Raw genomic sequence first — 20759 nt, 5'->3', positions numbered from 1 at the left:
TTAGAGAAACTTATAACAGCATATTTCAAAAAGAAGTGCTTTTTAAATACCTATATTTTTTAACTTTATCTTGAGAAAGAACAAGCATGTGAGCAGGGGAGGGGCAGAGAGAGAGAGGGAGAGAGAATCATAGCACAGAGCTCAGCGCGGGGCTCGAAGCCATGAACTGGGAGATCAGAACCCGAGCCAAAATGAAGAGTTGGATGCTTAACCAACTGAGCACCCCTTAAATAAGGCATTACCTTAAATAGGTATTAAGGCACCCCTTAAATACCTATTTTTAATGTACATCACGTGTCTAGCACAAGGCCTGGCACATAGTAGTAAAATAACGTTGTCTCTCCCTTCCCTTATGAGTAGTAACAGTAATCAGAGGGAAACCAAAGATTGTGGTTGTCAATTCCATGTGTACTTTGGATTGGAAAGAACCTTTGAATAAATTTTTCTTAATTTTTTCTTAAATTTTTCTCATTACCGGTAACTATTTAACAGAATACTAGTGCTTGCTTTTTTAAGTTAGCTAATACAACACCCTCACTTTTCAGGTGAAGAACCTGAAGCCTCCAAAATTTGACTGAAAAATTCTCCCAGTAGTCCAGGGGAATGCCAGCCTCTTGCTCCGGGTCAGGACTCTTTGTACTCCACCCCCAGACTGTGCTAGTCAGGGAGCTGTCCCTCTGGGCAGTGCTGGACTTCTTGAAAAAGTCTCACTGTGGCTGAGGATTCAAGCTTTGTTACATGACTGGATCTTACTTTTTAAGGAATTAGTTGTAGCTGTTTTCCAGAGATCTCATGGGCATTTTTTCTAGGATATCATGGGTATCTCCTCTCTTCCTTCATATTCCCTACAGATGCTACACATACAGTAGGAATTTAGGAAATTCTTGTAGAATGAACCAATGCTCAAAATAATGCTATGCCAAAGCAGCATATTTTGGGATGGTATATCTTGACTCCCTTCCAAATGAGTAATCTGTACACAAAGGATTCTGCAGTCAAATATGTTTTTTACTTTCTGTTGAACAAAGTTAAAATAGATTTATTTACATGAAACTTTTCAGAGCTTTTAATATGCTAAATGTGCATCATGACTTTCCCAAAAGAAATTACAGCGTGCAGCTTTCCTGGATTTAATGAAAATGGAGCTCTTTTTCAGAGAGCATTTCAAAGGCCCTGTGTCCCAGAATTCACTTTTGGAACGCTATAGAAAAGAATGTTAGGATGAACCATTGGCAGGTCCTTTCAAATATTAGTTATTATGTGAGCTTTTGCATGGTCTAGGGAACCATTTAAAATTGAGATCATTTGCAAGCATCTGAAAGCAAAGGTCTACTGGGTTACCTTTTTAAGGAGTCCTGCATGTTTTAAATACTAAACATAAAGGAAGAAAAGTCAGGACATTTGTTACACAAGGTAAAAGCCCAACTTGTACCTATCAGTATTAGATGGAGTTAGATCTGGGGGTGGACAAAACAGTAGACATCTTCAGACAAAGCTGAAACATCCCTAAGATGCCTCATCGGATCTGTTCACATGCCTACACATGTGACCAAAGCCTATTGTTCTCTGTCAAAAAGCAGATTTGAGATAGCCTTGACCTCAAGAGATTTTGAACGTGAGTTATCAATTGTATACACTCTCTTTCAAGAAAACAAAGTCAAACCAGAGAGAGCAGTCACTTCAGCACAGTGCCACATAGTGTTTACATTTGAACAGGGCTGAATCCTGAAAGGCTCATCGGAACTATTTAACCCGTTAGCTGGAGTAATTTTATTTTTAATTGTCTTCAAAATAATTGGATGTGGGGCTTTGATAGAGTTAATGTTCAGCTGGTCTTCTGACACTAATTGACCAAGAGGTCCAATTGCTTCTTGAAGCTACAGTTGCAAGTAGGCTGTCAGATCGTGGTATCATCATAGTAAAGAAGTGATTAGCAGGCAGTATTGTGTAGACTGAAGAATTGTGAGGCCACCATTAGCCAGATCCATTCTGGACAAGGCCGTGTATAAAATGTATGAGTCCTAAATGAAGGTTTACAAGTCAGCTGACTTTGCAAGTTAGTCAGCCAGACAATGGTAAAGCAGCTGAGGGATGGTAAATTATACTCCACCAGGCATACACAAGCCTACACACACTCTACTAAGTTCATCAGGACAGCTTATAATGATCAGACTCACATCTTTCTTTGTTTCTTTCGTTCGTTCATTCGTTCTTGTCTATTTTACTGGTTTTACATTTGTTTATTGACTAAAGCTTTGGTTATTTCATTACTTCTTAATTTCCCCCTGTATCCTTGAGATGCTATTAATTTATCTATAAAACTAAAGAATTTTGTGTCTAAATATATGCCAAGAACCTACAAATTCTATCCACTCAGTCTTATTTTCTTCTTGTTACATACTAACCTGCTATTCTGGTAAAAACATTGGCACTGGCACTTTGTAAATAGTACTTTAAGTCTTTCTTCATTTTATCCTTCATAGAATATTTGAGTTGAAGAAGAATAACTTGGGAAGATGTTACTGTCTTTGGGTCTTTTTAAAAAAATAACTCCTAGAAGAGGTCAATCCTTCATTAATCAATCAGTCATGAAATATCCACAATAGGATGCAACCATCATATTCTACAGTAGTTCCCCCTTGTCCACAGGGGATACGTTTCAGTATCCCCTGTGGGTACCTGAAACCATAGATAGAACTGAACCCTGTATATACTGTGGGTTTTTTTCCCATATGTACATACCTGTGATAAAGGTTAATTTATAAAAAAGTACGTAAGAGATTAATAACCATAACTAATAATAGAGCAATTATTATATTATAAAAGTTATATGAATATGGACTCTGTCTTTCAAAATATCTTATTGTGCTGTACTTACCCTTTTTCTTATGATGGTATTATGAGGTGATAAAATGCCCATGTGATGAGATGAAGTAAAGTGAATGACATTGACCTTGTGATGCAGCGTTAAGCTACTATTGACTTTCTGATGATACCTCAGGAGTACCATCTGCTTCCACACTGTGGTTGACTGTGGGTAACTGAAAACGCAGAAAGCAAAACCATGGATAAGGGTGGGGGGAACTACTGTAATTTGATGGGGTATGTGGATAGATTTTGTGGATTTTACGGTTTGCTTATAGTTCAACCTGTTACCTAAATAAATTCTTCTCTACAACTCTTTAACAATCAGAAACTGTCAGAACTCTGCCAGAATAACTATCTGGGGGAACTTAAGTTTAGAAACATAGGAAAGATGCTTCTCCCAAAAGTTGTCCCTAGGCATGGAGGGCCTTGGGAACTGAAATTTTGAAGGGTTCTGGTTGTGGAAACCAAGAGAATATCCAATTCAGAGTACTGGGGAACTGTTTGAGAACAGGACAGAAAGGGCACAACCCCCATGAGTACTAGAAAACAAAAACAGAAAAACAAAACACAGAGAACCAGGGGGGGTGGGGGAAGGAAAGCTGACCTGTGTTTATTTCTGAGACTAAGCTGAAGATACATAATTGACCTACTTCTTAATAGAGCATAACCTAGAATCCTACATATTTTGCAAAATGGATCTTGTACTTTAATGACAGCCAGATGTTGCTTTGAAATGCCTGACCACTGAGGAAGTATGCACCAGAGGAAAACATGGTAGAATTAAGATCGCGTTATAAAAACATCTGCTTAAACATGACAGACTGTGTTTATATCCACTCCCTCTCAAAACCCCTAAATGAGCAGTAAGGGATAAAAACGGTAGAAACCCACAAGGACAGACAGAACCATCGTAGCAACAACATCAACATAATTTTAGAAGTAAGTGGATGTGTGATTAGTCCCCCAAGCAGGTGGAGAAAGCTGACATCTAAGTGCCTGCAGAGAAGAAGGCAGACAGGTAAGCCAGTTTACCCATCCACAGGGCTGTAGAAAATTCAGGAGTGGGAAGGGCCAAGAACCTCTGGAGGTAAGGGTAAGGAGGAGAGCTGAAGGAGGAAGTTGGTTGACAACCTGTATGAAAAGCAAAATAAAGGTCTCCTCCCAGACCTCACAAAGCCAGGTGACGACCTCAGTCTCATTCTGGTAGAAGAAGCTTACTCTGAAAAAATAGAACCAGAGAAGCTCTTGGCTCTGGGGAACACCAGGCACAGTGGAGGAGAGGAGTCAGGCACCACATTGAAACCAAGGAAATTAAGTGAAAATCTGGATTCTAAAGATTCCCCACCGCCCCACCCCCACCCCCACCCCATGCCTCTTTACTCAGAATTCTGGCAGCAAAGAGGAAAAACACTAAGACACTGACATTCTGGAGTTCCTCACAGATGGTCCCCACCTAATTACTCTATGTATTAAAGCTCCCATTCATAAAGCACATACACAGATTTTTTGAGTGGCGTTCCGTAATGGACGGCCAAAGATCCCCAGACATTTGGACATTTAAGGAAGGCCTCTAGCACAAAAGGCTGAGACCAAGACAAATGGGAGAATAAGGGACTTAGAAGTAATATACAATGCAGGGAGCAGTGTAAAAAGTAAAACCATGATTCATATCCACAGAGAGGAAAAATGAGATGTTGCTTTTGTTAACCAAGAGCAATGTGCTTTTAAAAGAAATATTTGGAGAACACAGATAAGCTCTTGAAAATGGAAAACATGACAGCCAAAATAAAAGATTTAGTATGAGGCTTGGAAGATGAAGGTGAAAACATTCATTCGTTCAGCAGATACTATTGAGAGGCTACTGTGTCCTTGACATCATTCTAGGCAGTGGTATATCATCCGTGAGCGAAAAAGACAAAGAGCTCTTGGCCTGGTAGAGCTTACATTCCAGTAGGAGGAGAGTGTAAACAGTGCAATAATACATGAGTTCCATGGTGTTGCAGAGGGTCAAGTGTTAGAGGCAGGAGAAAAAATAGAGCATGGTAAGAACAGAGAGTGCCAGAAGGGGAAGATGGAGACAAGTTGAATTTTAAATGGATGGTCAGGGTCAGGCTCACTGGGAAAGTGACCACTGAGCAAGGATACAGAGAGAGAGAGTGAAGAAGTTGGCTGTGTGATATCTGGGGGGAAGATCATTCTGGGCAGAGGGAGCAATTAGCAGAAAGGCCTGGACTCGGGGCGCCTGGGTGCCTCACTCGGTTAAGCATCTGACTTCAGCTCAGGTCACGATCTCGCGGTTCGTGAGTTCGAGCCCCATGTCAGACTCTGTGCTGACGGCTGGGAGCCTGGAGTCTGCTTTGGGTCCTGTGTCTCCCTCTCTCTCTGCCCCTTCCCCCACTCATGCTCACTTGCTCTCTGTCTCTGTCAAAAATAAATAAACAAAAAAAAAAGAAAGAAAGAAAGAAAGGCCTGGACTCAAGAGGGTGCTGGCCTGTGTGAGGGGTGTTGGTGGAAGAGTGGGGGGGGCGGGTAGCTGGGGGTAGATGGCAGGGTGGCTGGCCTGTGTGGGAGGGGGGGTGCCAGGGTGGCTGCAGTTGGCGAGGGCAGGGGGTAGGTAACCACACCAGAGAACGTGGGGCCTTGTAGGTTAGTGTGGGGGCTTTGGTTGGCTGTTACTCAGGGAAATGCAGATCAGGGAAATGCAGACTGGTGGCAAAGTTTTAAGCAGAGAAGTGACATGATCTGATTTTGGTCTTGAAAGGATCACTCTGGCTACTGTGTCGGCAGAGTCAACTACAGGGGGTAAAGGTACACAGGAGAGGAATTGGATTCTCTCAGTAGCAAGGATGTATCCACTGTTCTCTGATGGTCTCTCTTTGTACCTGTGCTATTCCGAGTCAGCCTCTCTGTTTGCCTCTGTCCTTTTTCCTACCTAAGAAATGACTTGCTGGCCCTCTCCCCTGTCAGCCTGCCCTCTGCTTTATATCTTCGGATTAACTTTCCCTCCCAGATCCCACTGTGTCTCCTTCAGCTTTCAGCTTCCAGCTTCCACTCTTGCATCATATCCTAAAACACATAGTATCTAGTTAGTTCCTCTTTAATGTTAATAGCGTTTTAACAAGGGCCCCTTTGGCTCCCTTGTTTTTTTGTTGAACCTCTCTAGACATATGCAAATAAATATTAAACATTTGCTTATTGCATGTAACATTTAATTCTCTGCTTTCTGACATTCCATCATGAGGCAAAGTCCTCTACAGGCACAAGCTTTATATGACTCGAAAAACCCAACAGCTTAAGCTGCTTTAAACAAAGAGGGAAGTGGGAAAATCAACAACATCCCTCCCCTGCACAGACTAACAAACTCTTATGGGAGTATATTTGTTTAAACCAAATATGCTTAGATTACAAGGAAAAATACATGAATAATTTTTTTCATGTAGTCCTTTTCCTCTGTAGTTTTTCAATGCTACTTTTTCTCTGAGTAAAAAAACTAAAGCCTAAGGGACTTCTGATAAAGTTGGCACTATACCCGCAGGCTCACAAAAATTTCTTTCCCCAAAATTTGCTGAAATTAACAAAAGTGTAAAACTTCCAAAGAACATGCTGTGAACCCCAAAACCAAGAAAAGATCCCAACTTCATACCATTAGCTGAGAAATGCCACCCAGAAAAAGAAAAGTGGGACCAAACTGAACGAAGGTACTAAAAAGATCAATACATTCTTCAAAGAGAAGAGCGGAACATGGAAAAGTACAAGGAGGGAATTCTGAAAAGTCTCACTGCTTTTGCTGGTGTTGGCATTGAGTATAGGTGTGCCAGAGGGAAGGCTTGGAATAATCCACACCCGTCTAGGGATCCCTTCTTCCATCCAGAAGACATTCTCCCTCAGGCAAGAAGAGTCCAGAAGGTTTACCATCCTTCCTTGCCTCTGATATATCAATAAGTGGGCAAGGAATAGGGGAAGCGCCTATTAGAAATAATATTAGGGCTGAATCAAGAGAAAGCTCCACAAGACATGGAAGAAAAGAATAGCTGTCCTCCATCAAGCTACGAGATTACAAGACACCCCAGACTCGGTGAAGCAAACTTCTGGTGCATTTCTTTTCTTTTTCTTTTTTTTTCTTTTTTTCTTTTTAATGTTTGTTTTGAGAGAAAGAGCCAGAGTGTGAGCAGGGGAGCGGCAGAGAGAAAGGGAGACACAGAATCGGAAGCAGGCTCCAGCTCTGAGCTGTCAGCACAGAGCCCGACGCGGAGCTCGAACCCGCGAGTGAAATCATGACCTGAGCCGAAGTCGGACGCTCAACCGACTGTGCCACCCAGACGCCCCTGGTACATTTCTTTACTCTTAAGGAAGGAGCTCGATGGCAGCTACCTCAAGCCCCAGCTCTCTTTTCCTTCCTCTTGGGCAACCGGGAGACTAAATAAAGCATATAAATAATGGACATCTGGTCCACATCACAGGTGGAAGAATGAAACAATACCCAATCCAACACTATTTGGGGGCAGTTAGTAGGCTGAGAAAGAATGGCTCACATTCATTAGAGTTTCCAGGACGCACGGACACGCGACTGAGGCAAAAAGTCTTCACATACAAAAAAGTAACACAGCCCGCTGATGACAAATAAAGAATAGTCATAACTACCCGTGCTTATTGAGTACTGGCTATCTACCAGGCATTGTTTTTTAAGGGTTTTATGTGTATTAACGCCTTCAATCTTCACAATACGGGTACAAGCTAAGCACCATTGTCATCTCTGTTTCACAGGTAAGAAAACTAAGTCAGAGAAGTTAAGAAGCCGGCCCAAGTGTACCCAGGGTTTGAACACAGGCATTCTGTGTCCAGAGCCTGTTCTCAGCCCCTCTGCTCTTGCCCTCCAAGACACAGCATTTTAGACAACTGGTTTACTCTCAAGGAAATCAAAGAGAACAGAAATTTACAGGACATGCACCCTTTCTTGGAAGCTATTGGAGGGAGGAAAACCAAGAAAAAGGAAGACAAATCCTCGGGGATCCAATATGGAAGAGTAGTTTAAAAAGTTTCTGGGATAGGAACTGTGCCCTAGGCCAAAGGGGCATAAAGGATACGGGGAATATCAAAGAAAAAGACAGGTGATGTACTCAACAATCAGAAAAGTCATCACTGATCATTTGATGGATCTGTTAGAGCACCGTCCAAAATTAGCAGTAGGTATATAGAAAGTAAAGCAGGTTTTTAAAATGAGTCAGTTATTAACTATAAGCAAGCACGGATTTACATGACAAAGTAAAGCGCAGAGATAGAGCGAATCTATATGTAACATATTTAGTGTATCTTCTATGTAAATCATTTGTGCATTATATAATAGTATAACGTGTAATGTAAATACTATCGACTTAAATGTTTGATGTGATTATTATTGGGATGATAAAGGAGAGGTAAGAGGGAGGTGAGAGAGCCAAATCACCAATGTCTATAATCTGGATAATGTCCAAAGGGATCAACCAAGAAATAACAGTATATGTGCATTATTTGTTACTACTGGAAGCAGTAGTTAGAACAGTTGTGTGGACTGAGACTGTGAGGTGGGGCAGTGGGATCAGGTGGGCGAAAGGAAAAGCTGCTGTCTTTTTAAATCCGCATTTGATTTGTAAAATACCATGACTTTTTTAACTAGGCAAAACCCAAAGAAGCCAAAAACAAAGATGAAATGTTGTTAAACGTTAAAACCTCCCCCTGAAGAAGCACTTACTTATAAAATGCTTTCCCCCCCACAAATTACTAAAGAATTAAACCAAAAACATTTTAATGAGAAACTCTGTGAACCCTCCTTAAAAATTAAAAATTGATTTCCTATACAGGTATGGCTCCAGGGAGTCTTAACTGCCTTTCTGTTAAAGAGAAAAACAACCAACAAAATGAAACTTCGAAAATTGTGTTTTGTTTAAGAAATTGAATCACAGACTTCCACCCTGTAATTGTATTCTTTTGGTTTTTCAAGATGCTAAAGAAGGGACCTTTATTTTAGCACTAGGGTGGAGGCGTAACAAAGCCATCTGCATGATGGATTTGGCGGCGGGGAAGAGAGCCATTTTGGCTAAAAAAGGGTTGCTGTACTGACGCCACGTGCAGAAACAAGTTTTCCCTGCCTCATGGTCTTTATATATTCTGTTTATACGTGAGCTCTAGGTTCCCATCACAAACTGCTCATGTGTCGTGTTTCCCTTACATAGCATGGCTTTTCTTGACTCATTGGTTCCTCTTCGGGGTCCCTTGGTGACCTTACATGTCGCTTGCAAAAAAAAAAAAAAAATCTATCCGTATCGTGCAGCAGGCTGAAAAAAGGAGAACATCGCAAGCACGTATGATATGCCAGTTTAGGAGTCGGCATGAAGAAATCCTAAAATGACTGTAATAAAGGAGGCATTACACAAGGTTTTCTGAGAAATTGGTGGGCACAGGCGGGGATTTAAGAGGAAATGAAAGAAACCTGAGGGAGTCTGGAAGCCCCATGCTGTGGGCTTTGAACTAGAGGTTGAAAATCTTGGTCCTGGGAGGCTGGAGACGGGCTGGGGAGGGGGGGGGGGGGGTCGATACCAACAGCCCAGGAACTGGAACGGCTAATTAATTAGCAGCAGTAACTATCAACCAGAACATGATGGCAGTGTGTACGAGCAGTTTGTTGAAAAAAGTGATGCGTGTAGTTTGGGGTCTTGGAGACTGTAGTAGCAAATAAAGAAGAGAAAGGGGTTTATGCTGGAAGTCTTGTAGAAGGAGTAAGTTTTGGTGGTGGAGGGGAAGAACCAACAATGAAGTAGAGATTATGCCAAATTCCTTTTTACTTGAGAAACTGAGAAGTACAGGAATGTGGGCAGAGGATCCTGAAGGAAAAGCATAGGTACCTCTGACTTCACCATGCTTGGGTAAAGCAGGCACAGAGACATTTATATATTGTGTGATTGATTTCTGAGCACAGAAAACATGTTAAAAGATTCTTGGTCATCTGGTTTACCCTTTCCCTGGGATTACATCTAAATTTACACAGCACCTGGGAAGGGGAGCCACACAGGCTGTGTAGAAGTCCGTTTGTAAATGCAGCGTGAGGGGACACTAGCGGCCAGTGGTGTAGTCTGTGTAAAGCTAGGTTTCATTAGAGAACTGTAGACGTTGATGGCTTTTGGTTCTGACTCATCCTGCTTCCTTTCAGCATCCTTAAAATATTTGTCCAGAGGGGCACCTCACCTGGGTGGCTCGGTCGGTTAAGCGTCCGACTTCGGCTCAGGTCATGATCTCACGGTCCGTGAGTTCGAGCCCCGCGTCGGGCTCTGTGCTGATGGCTCAGAGCCTGGAGCCTGTTTCAGATTTTGTGTCTCCCTCTGTCTCTGCCCCTCCCCTGTTCATGCTCTGTCTCTCTCTGTCTCAAAAATAAATAAACGTTAAAAAAAAATTTTTTTTAAATAAAAAAAAAAAATTTGTCCAGAGACATTTGCATTTTGGCTTTCTTCTCTTCATGACTGTTCAAGGACTCTGCTTCAGAGTCAGCACACAGCCCGGTGGACGTCATGAACATGTAGACCGCTGAAGCCAATGACCAACGTGACTCCTGGCGCCATCTGTTGGTGGCAGGCAGAACTGACGTGCTTTGTCCCTGCCTGATTTTGTTGGCAATACGCAAGATCCCACGTTGGTACTTCATAAGTAGAGGAGCGTATACAATTTCAAAGTCGTGTACTACTGACTGAGCCAGCCAGCAACACTTTTCTCTTTCTTTCTCCGTTGTGAAGGTGTGGCGAGGCACGCTGGCCCGCATGCGGTACAAGAGAACCAAGGCAGCTCTGACAATTATCAGATATTACCGACGTTACAAAGTGAAGTCTTACATTCACGAGGTTGCCAGACGCTTCCACGGCGTCAAGAGCATGAAGGACTACGGGAAGCACGTGAAGTGGCCAACCCCACCTAAAGTTCTTCGCCGTTTCGAGGAGGCCTTACAGGCAATTTTTAATAGGTAAGAGCCTGCTGCTTCCATTTATGGTAACACACTTAATATATAAAGTCACAAATCTGAGACCGTGGTATTGGCCCAGCCGTCTGCCCATGTGACTTTTACCTCATGTCTTCAGGTCTGAAGGTTTTGCTTTCAAAGGGCATCTGTTTACCTCTCAAAATAGCGGAACCTGTTTGTATTTTTCCCTGTGTCAGCACACAGCTGACAGCAGTGTGCACAACCCCTGAATCATGCCATAGTTAAGCTATTACATGCTATCTCTTTCTTTTATGAGCAAGAAATAACTATTTATTAAAATCACTACATAAAACTCAAACCAGAAAGTCTGTTAATCCTTTGCTTCTCTATCCTGGTTATGAAACATACCAAGGAGTTTATGAAACATACCGATGCCCACATCCTGCCTCCAGAAAGTCATGTTTAACAGAACCAGGGAGGGGGGCCCAAACAGAGGTCCTTTTTTTTTTTTCTTTGAGAGAGAGAGGGAAAGAAAGAGGAGTGCAAGTGGGATAGAGAGAAAGAATCTCCAGCAGGGTCCACACCCAGCACAGAGCCTCACGCAGGGCTCGATCCCACGACCCTGGGATCATGACCTTGGTTGAAATCAAGAATCAGACACTCAACCAACTGAGCCACCCAGGTGTGCCAAACAGAGGTTCTTTCTAAAGTTTCCCAGATGACTTTAAAGTACAAGGGGGAATGCAGTTGTTTTAAAGCAACCTTTTTTTTTTTTTAACACAGTAAATAAACACCCATGTAAAATCTAATATCTTTTCAGCTGATCTTCATTTTTGGCAGGCTGCCCTGAATCTGAGTGTGTAGTTAGTTACTCACAGCTCCCTCCCCTTCATCACGTAGCCTGTTTGTTGCCACTGGGCACCAGTTACATTTAGCTGTGGCTTAGATACAGCCGTCCAGTCACACACACTAAGCTAGCAGTCTCAAATGTGGTCATGTGGCATTGGGGTATTTCCCAAAGAACACGATGAAATAATTGGCCTACTGAATGTAAAAGAACTAATTTCTAATTCTGTGCTAAATCAGATTTCATCTTCTTTTAGAGTTAGCTCTGTATAACTGGTGGCAGATATCAAAAGATGTTTAAAAATGCAGAGGAAAAAATGCTTTAATATGTATCCTATTTGCCTTTTGTAAAAAGAAAAAGAAAAAGAAAGAGGAATGATATCTCATAAAAAGGAAAAAAATCAAACAGTAATTACTGAAAGCAAAATTACCTCTGTTCTCAGATCTAATACGATCAGTGTTCACTGTAAACCTTGGCAGGCTTTTTAATGCACAGGTAAGTGTTTTTCATGAATGGTATCTGTAACCTGCACTTTTGACATAATTTAAAAAGTAGCTAAGCTGTACGTGAATACATGCTCACTATGGTTTTTTTTAAGTGATAAAATACGGAAATGTATAGGATATCAAGTTGAAATTCTCCATACCTCCTCTCCTCTCCTCTCCTCCATCATATTTCCTTCCCCTGAGATAATCACTCATTAACAGTTAGTTTGCACCCTTATATATGTCTGTGTCTGTGCGTTTACAAACACATGCCCCCATGTAAGGGACAGCATGGTATAATGGTTAAGAACACAAACCCTGAAGCCTGGGTCCATGTTCAGTCTCTGTTGCTGCCTGGCTGTGTAACCTTGGGCAAACTAGATAATCTCTCTGTGCCTCAGTTTCCATACCGTATTATGGTAAAAGTAGCATAATAGTAGTACCTGCTTGTAAGGTTGTTGAAAAGGTTATGAGTAAATAGATCTATGAAGCGTTTCAGATAGTAACTGACACATAATAAACACTGTAGAAATGTTTGTTCATACTAAGAGTGTGTATGCATATCACATATCATTTGAGACTTTTTTCCTCTCTTTTTTTACACAAATAAGGTTATATGACTACTTAAAATTTTTGGAGGGGCACCTGCGTGGCTCAGTCGGTTAAGTGTCTGACTCTTGATTTCAGCTCAGGTCATGATGTCAAGGTTCAGTTCATGAGATCGAGTCCTACGTTGGGCCCTATGCTGGCAGCATAGAACCTGTTTGGGAATCACTGTCTTCCCTCTCTCTCTTTCTCTCTAAATAAATCAATAAACTGAAAAAAAAAAATTGGGGGGCGGGGAGGCCTGTCCATGACAAGAAAGATCTATGTAGTATTTTTAATTGCCACCAAGAATTATTGATTTGACTGTGTCGCACTGTGACTTGTACAGTCTTCTTTTTAGATTTTGATGGTTTTGTATATGGCCTATAATTGATTAATTATTGCAAAATTCAGTTTATTCGTTTAGCATATACTTACTCCAGGCCAACTGTGTCGTGGTCACTGGCCTGGGTTCCAGGGATATGGTGACAAAAAATAAAGATATAAGAGATAGTCCCAGCCTTCTTGGGGCTTAGGTTAATGAGCACTTTGAAAAGTAACGCATCTGCTGTGTCTGCTAACCTTGCTCACACACAGACACACGCGCGTGTGCACACACACTAAATGAATCCTGCCAGTTGTGTTAATCTCGTCCAAAGGCAGACTTTTTCTGTTAAGGGCCAGATAATAAATATTTTAGGCTTTATGGTCTACATATGGTCTCTGTCACATATTTTCCTTTGTTTTGCTCTGGTTTTGTCAAACATGTAAAAACTATTCTTAGCTCACGAGCAGCACAAAACCAGGCCATAGGCTGAATTTGGCGCAGACTGTGGTTTACCAACCCCTGATGTAGTCACTGTATCCTACTTAATTTATTCTTAACTTTTTTGATCTGTGGACTACTGAGAAATTAAAGGATTCCACTCTGATCATGGGTTTTTGTTTGTTTTGTTTGTTTTCTAAAATCGCAGCCTGTCTAATCATGGTTAAGCTCGCTTCTGTTCCTCACAGTAATTCTTTTCCAGTCTGGAAAGACTGGGAGCCTTCCTCATGCTCAGCTTTGCCCCCTTTACCATGTTGTCGAGACTGGCGATTTTTATGGCCTCCATAAACATGTTGTTGGGGGCTACATAGGTTTACAGATGACAGTTTACTTATCAGATGCCCAGCATGCCTCTGGAGTCAGTCACGTATAGGCCTTGTCTGGGCCACTGTGGGTAGTGAAGAAGGGACAGACGGACTGGGCACTGAGGCCGAAAACAGACCAGCAGATAGAGCAAAGACGTCCCCCCACTGAGAATAAAATTTGGACCTGAGGGCTAATTGGGGCAGTTGCTCAGCAAGCCGCTTAGTGTTGTAGGATGTGCCCGTCACCAGTTGACCTTGACTATGACCACCAACTGCTCCCAGCCTGTCATTCTGCCAGCCTTTTGTGGAATGACCTTAGGACAGTCTGTCCCATTGGAGTGTCAGTTGGCCCCAGAGAGCAGAGAAGAGGATTTCACTCTTAGGCTGAGCCTTTACTTCTTCCATGGCTGTTGTTTTTGTATCCTGCTACCTTTGACGCTGTCTGCTGCAGCAGATGGCCCCATCTCACCACGGGCAGCCATTCTTTGTGCGGAGAACTGGCACATCTCCCACCGTGAGATCCTTCACCGCCTGTCCTGGCCACCAGCCCTGGCTACTTCAGGCCCAAGGACTGTCCGTGCCATTTCTGCTGAAGGGGTTCCTCTCCTCCCACCAAGTGGACCGCACAGTCCAACACTGAGCCACCTCACCAGCAGCTCGGGCCCGTCTGCCTCGAATCTCTAAGAAATGCTTCATGTCTTTCAGTTCATTGATATCGTTCTCGTTTGCTGGTGCTGCTACAAAGTTTTTCCTCATTTTTATATTTATTTGGTTATTTCAGTAGGAATTTAAGAGAGAAAAACAAACCTTTAGGCTCAAGTCACCCTCTTGAAAATGGAGTACATCTTGGGGAAGTCTTAGATGGAAGCAGTCTAATATTTCGTGTACCTACTTAGGGGAGAGAGCACCGCCTCTCCATGTTAGGTGCGTCTCATCCTCATGTCCTGAGGAAGCACAGCCAGAGAACCACCGGCCCGATTACTCCATCTGATAGAAAGAAGTTCTAGGGGCACCTGGATGGCTCAGTTGGTTAAGTGTCTGACTCTTGATTTCGACTCAGGTCATGATTTCATGGTGCGTGAGATCGAGCCCTGTGTCAGGCTCCGTGCTGAGCATGAAGCCTGCTTAAGATTCTTTCTCCCTCTACCCCTGCTCTCTTTCAAGGAGCAGGAGAAGGAGGAGGATGAGATGGAGTTGGGCATGTTGTTATTCTGGGTTTGCTTCCATTCCCCTGCTTTAAGACGGCATAAGTGCATGTAGGGCTCAGATGGCTCTGATAGAATAAAAGCTTTGTGCTTGTTTTTCTCAATCAGGAATAGATTAACTTATGTTTTTAGTTACTTGGGCCAACAATCTCAGAGTCGTCTTTAAATTCTCCCTTATTTTCTTGCTCCCAGATCTAATACATCGGCATCTCTCCTGGCGTGTCCTTCAAAACACATCTTGGCCCAACACCTGTCTCTGCCTCTACCATTCCCTCTGCAATCCCAGCCATTGATCTCTCCCATGTGCGTTACACAAAGAGCCTCCTACCCACTCCAGCCTTCTTTCACATGGCAGTTGGGATGATCCTGTAAAGCAGGAGTCAGGTCATGTCCCTTCCTTGTTCAGAACCTTCCAGTGGCTTCTAGTCTCATTCAGAGTAAAGGCCAGAGTGCTCACAATGGCCTCCGTGGCTGTGTGGATCTGTCCCTGGGCTCCTCTCTGGCCTCCCCACCTGCTCCCCTCCCCCACACCCTTCCTGCTGCAGCTTCACAGGGCTCCTCACTGGTCCCCCAACCCACTCAGCTGGTACACACTTTAGAACCCTTGCACTACTGTGCTCTTCCTGGAGAAGACGCTCTTGTTCAAATATCCACGCACCCCCCTCACTTCCTGAATGTCTCTGCTCACAGATCCTGATCAGTGGTGCCCCCCCAGACCTCCCTATATCAATAACACCCCAAACCCGTTCCTGCTCTCCACTGCACCCCTGTCCTTCCTTCGTTGCCTGAGTTTCTCCATAGCACTTAGCACGTCACTCATGCTTGTTGGTTTCTTTGCTGTCTGTCCCTGCTTCTAGAATGTAAGCACCTAGCAGAAAGGACCTTTATCCGACTGTTCACTGCTGGGCCTCCACCGCCCAGCATCAGGAGTTTAGTAAGTGCCTAGGAAGCATTTATTGATTGAATGAGTGATGAATCCAAACTCTCTGTGCTCTAACCATAACTGTTAGGAGAACCCATGTATCATGAAGTTCTAGTTGCTTTCAAAACACACAAATGACAAAGAAAGTTATGCAAATCTTTGTCTAACAAGCTCTGTGTATATTTTGGAGACCTTTGATTTTTGTTTGTTTGTTGTTGTTGTTGTTGTTCTTGTTGTATTGAGTAGCATGCAAGTACTTTGGTTTAAATTCTGCTTAATGGCAGCTCAGTTATTTTGGGGAATGAATGGGATTGGGCTTGTAAATCCTAATATATTTCGTTTATTGACTTACAGATGGAGAGCATCCCAGCTCATCAAGAGCATGCCTGCCTCTGACCTGCCCCAAGTCAGGGCAAAGGTTGCAGCCATGGAAATGTTGAAAGGCCAAAGGGCCGACCTGGGACTGCAAAGAGCCTGGGAGGGCAACTATCTTGCTTCGGTACGTCCAGGAGAACAAAGTACAATCGACTCCTGCTCCCTTTACAGGAAGGATTTACAGAAAGGGAAGAATTTTTCTGCAAGAATTTGTGGAAAGAACAAGACACCTACAGAAACTAAACTTCTATAAGTGATAAGATACTAAACAAAAAGATTTTGTTGCTTCTAACTGTGCAATATTTGATGTTTCCCCTGCTTTAAAAAAGGTTGTCTGTGTCTCTGTGCCATATGTATTAGGTACACTCTACAACCTAATTTTTACACATTTAAACATTCCCTTGCATAAGTCAGCAGCAATTTTTAATTACCACCTTTATATTAATTATTCCCAAAGCAACATTTCATTCTCCCTCCCATCCCTTATTTTAAAAATTTTATAGGCCCTCCGGTATTACTGTGACACCCCTTTAGCTGCTCACCATCTGGGATGGGAGATAAAAGTATGTGTGTGAAACTGAGCATGGTTACAAAGCAGGCAACCGAAAGATTCCCTTTTCATCTAAAATGCTAAGCAGACTCATTTTGTCATGTTTCCTTTTTCTTTCAGAAGCCAGATACACCTCAGACCTCAGGCACTTTTGTCCCCGTCGCAAATGAACTGAAACGGAAGGACAAATACATGAACATCCTCTTTTCCTGTCACGTCCGTAAGGTGAGGTGGGCTTGAAACAGACCTCCACGGGAAGAAAAGATGCATTCAGATGAACTTAAACTAGCCGTGACTGCAGGAAGACATCACACAAGGTCCATCCCTAGCTACACCACCAGTGAGCTCTGCCTGCCTGTGGGGAGGCATGGGTGTAATGGCTGACGTGACTTCGGCTTCAGGGATAGGTTCTGAAGCCTTTGTAAGGGAAGTGGAGATTTTTGGTAACTGTTTCTAGGGAGGAACCTCCCCGAGATCAGGGATTTGTATTTTACTGCATGTGAGTCTTTCCTAGCACGTGCCGGTCTACCTTGCGTTTCATGGGCATTTAGTACCTTTTTTTTAATGATTATTTTTAATATTTTATTGATTTTTGAGAGAGAGAATGAGAGAGTGAGCACAAGTTGGGGAAGGGCAGAGGGAGGAGGTCAGAGGATCCAAAGCAGGCTCCGGGCTGACAGCAGAGAGCCCAACATGGGGCTCAAACTCACGAATCACGAGATCATGACCCGAGCTGAAGTCGGATGCCCAGCCGACTGAGCCACCCGGCACCCCAGATGGTCATGTAGTATTTTTTTATACATGTTTTGTTACTATTTTAAAGGAGGGGAGGGAGGAAGGACATAGGTTAGAAAAAGGAGAAGGACAGAGACTTTGGGAGGTGGGGGAAGGGGGAAGTTATGAACTATGAATATAGTTGCTTATCTGAGGCAACACATGGGTGTGGACTGTTATTTACCTATAGATGGTGGCCTTGGGGCAGGCAGAAGTGTGGAAGTTGGAGAGTGGAAGGCAGGGGACATAGTTGGTTTTTTAAAATTGTAGAATACTTGTTTTCAAAACATACAGAGGACATTGCAATAATTAATAAAAGCATTGTGCAAAATTAAGCAAATAAACTTCAAAATATTAATGAAATGGGTGAATTTAAGAAAAATATTTCCTAGCTTGACCCCAGAAGAAATATTGACAAATATGCCAATATATTCCCAAAGGAGGAAAGAATTATCTCATAACAAAAGCCCAGGTTTGGGTGATTTTACAGTTGTTTTCTTTCAAATCTTGAAACAATACACAATTGCAATATTATTCAGGTCAAAATAATGAAATATTTTTCCACTGTAAGTTTGGCAAACTTTAAGATGTTGATAGCAACCAGTGTATGCAAGAATTTAGAGGAAACACTGTTGGTAGGAGGCCTTTTGAGTGAATAGTTTGGCAATAGCTATCAAAAATTTAAATGCTCAGACCACTTAATCTAGGAATTCCACAACTCAGGATTTATTGTACAATATATTCACACGTATATCCAAAAATAGAGTTTTATATGTTGTAACAGCCAAAAAACTGGGGGAAAAATTACATAAATATATGATTAGACAAACAAATTGTGTATGTGCACCGTAGAATACAGTGTAGCTATAAGATGAACAAAAGAAGGATAAATGTTAAAGAAACTTGAAACCATGGTTTTCCAGTCACTCACATCAAGGAAGGGAAGACGGCGATTCTTAAGATACAAGAAGTAAATGAGTGAGCCCTGCAGTTAGCTGGTTTACTTCCTTGAGAGACTTTCTAGTCTGTGGATGAGTGGGGAAGCCAAGGCAGAGCTCAGTAGACTCTGCTAGTGAAACAAGAGAGCTGAGCTGGGAGACATCACACAGCTGGAGTTTGCAGAGCAGAGAGACAGAGAACAGCATGCTGCATAGGGGGACCTCCAGATAGCCTCAGAGGGTCCACAGCAGGTGTTCATCTGGGCGCTGCTCAGCATGTGCATGTAAAGCAACTACCCAAGGTCAGAGAAACAACCACCCCAAAGGGTAAGAAGCAACAATGGCCAGCACTCACCAAGGGTTGCATATAGTACCTGCTCCCACCAACCTTTGGAAAAACCTCATGATTCATTGGATACCAGGGAGAGTACAGACAGAAAGCTTGGCATTGCTCTTAGGGAGTAATTAGCCCTTGACTAAATGCTGCCCTAATCCCAGCCAGCAAATCTTGAAAACATGACCCAAAAGAACCATACAGTTTCCAAGAAACCTGTGCCCCAGAACAAAGCTCAAAAATATTTATGGGAATACAAACTCTCTAGCACCCAAAAGATAAAATTCAGAATTCGTGCCATTGGATCCAAAATTACCATGCTTACAAAACAGCAGGAAACTACAACCTATAATGAGAAGAAAAGTCAGTCATTCGAACTGATCCAGGACTGACATAGATTATAGAATTAAAAGACAAGGTCAGGGGCACCTGGGTGGCTCAGTCAGTTGGGCATCCGACTTTGGCTCAGGTTGTGATCTCATGGCTCGTAAGTTCAAGCCCTGTGTCGGGCTCTGTGCTAACAGATCAGAGCCTGGAGCCTGCTTCGGATTCTTGTCTCCCTCTCTCTCTGTTCCTCCCCTGCTCACGCTCTGTCTCTTTCTCAAGAATAAATGAACATTAAAACAAAAAAACAAAAGACAAAGTCATTAAAATAATTGTTATGCATATGTTACGGATAGGGATAAAAAACAGCCTCTAAGGTCTTTTTTTTTTTTTAATTCACTTGATGAGGTTAACAGCAGTGTAGATATTGCAGAAGAAAGATTTGTAAACTTGAAGATACAGCAATAAAAGTACCTGAAATGAGACACAGTGAGAAAAGGGGGGAAAAAGATGCCACCGCCTTAAAAAAGAGCAAAAAATTAGGACCCTGCAAGACAATGTCAAGTGGCCCAATACACGTGCTTGTGGAGTCCCTGTAGGAGAGAAGAGAAGGGGGAAATTTAAAATATTTGAAAAAATAATGGCTGAAATTTTTTCAAATTTGATGAAAACTGCAAACTCTTAGACTCAAGAAACTCAACAAACCCCAAACACAAAGCAACATGAAGAAGGCTGTACCAAGGCACAACATGATCAAATTGCTTAAAAGCAGTGATAAAGAGAAAAAAGAGGGGCACCTGGGTGGCTCAGTCGGTTGAATGTCCAACTCTTGATTTCGGCTTAGGTCATGATCTCACAGTTTTTGGGATCAAGCCCCACATCGGGCTCTGTGCTGACAGTGCGGAGCCTGCTTGGGGTTCTCTCCCTCCCTCTCTCTCTGCCCCTCCCCTGCTTGCTCATGCTCTCTCTCACAAAATAAATAAGCATTTTAAAAAGAAAAAAGATTGAGGAGAAAGATGAGGATGCATCAGATTCCTTGTCAGAAAACAATGCAAATGAGAAGATAGTTGGATGTGAGAGCTTCTTGTACTGAAAGAAGACAAAGGCTGTCAACCTAGAAGTCACCACCCACCGAATACATCTTTTAAAAACCAAAGTGACACAGGGGCGTCTGGTGGCTAAGTCTGTTAAGCATCCGACTTCAGCTCAGGTCACAATCTTACCTTTTGTGAGTTTGAACCTTGGGTTGGGATCTTGCTGTCATCATGGAACTTGCTTTGGATCCTCTGTCCCCCTCTCTCTAAGTCCCTCCCCTGCTCATTCTCTCTCTCTCTCTCTCTCTCTCTCTCTCTCTCTCTCTCTCTCTCTCTCTCCCCCCCTCAAAATAAATAAACTTAAAAAAGATTTTAAATAAATAAACCAAAGTGAAGTAAAGACTTCTTCAGACTTATCCAAAAATATGCATTACAGGAAATGTTA

At 42.7% G+C, this 20759-nt stretch overlaps 1 protein-coding gene across 3 annotated transcripts in view; it reads left to right on the top strand.

The window, feature by feature from the left end:
• MYO1D (myosin ID) overlaps positions 1-20759 on the top strand; it is a 363813-nt gene that overhangs the window by 192353 nt on the left and 150701 nt on the right. For all 3 annotated transcript variants that reach the window (XM_053211546.1, XM_027034402.2, XM_015083443.3), the window contains exons 17-19: positions 10629-10852; positions 16340-16484; positions 17031-17135. In XM_053211546.1, coding sequence (XP_053067521.1) covers positions 10629-10852; positions 16340-16484; positions 17031-17135 — 474 coding nt within the window. The remainder of the gene's footprint in view (positions 1-10628; positions 10853-16339; positions 16485-17030; positions 17136-20759) is intronic.

This window comes from Acinonyx jubatus, chromosome E1 (genome assembly GCF_027475565.1).
Source record: "Acinonyx jubatus isolate Ajub_Pintada_27869175 chromosome E1, VMU_Ajub_asm_v1.0, whole genome shotgun sequence".
Lineage (NCBI taxonomy): Eukaryota > Metazoa > Chordata > Mammalia > Carnivora > Felidae > Acinonyx > Acinonyx jubatus.
This window is presented reverse-complemented; position numbering and strand designations above follow the sequence as displayed.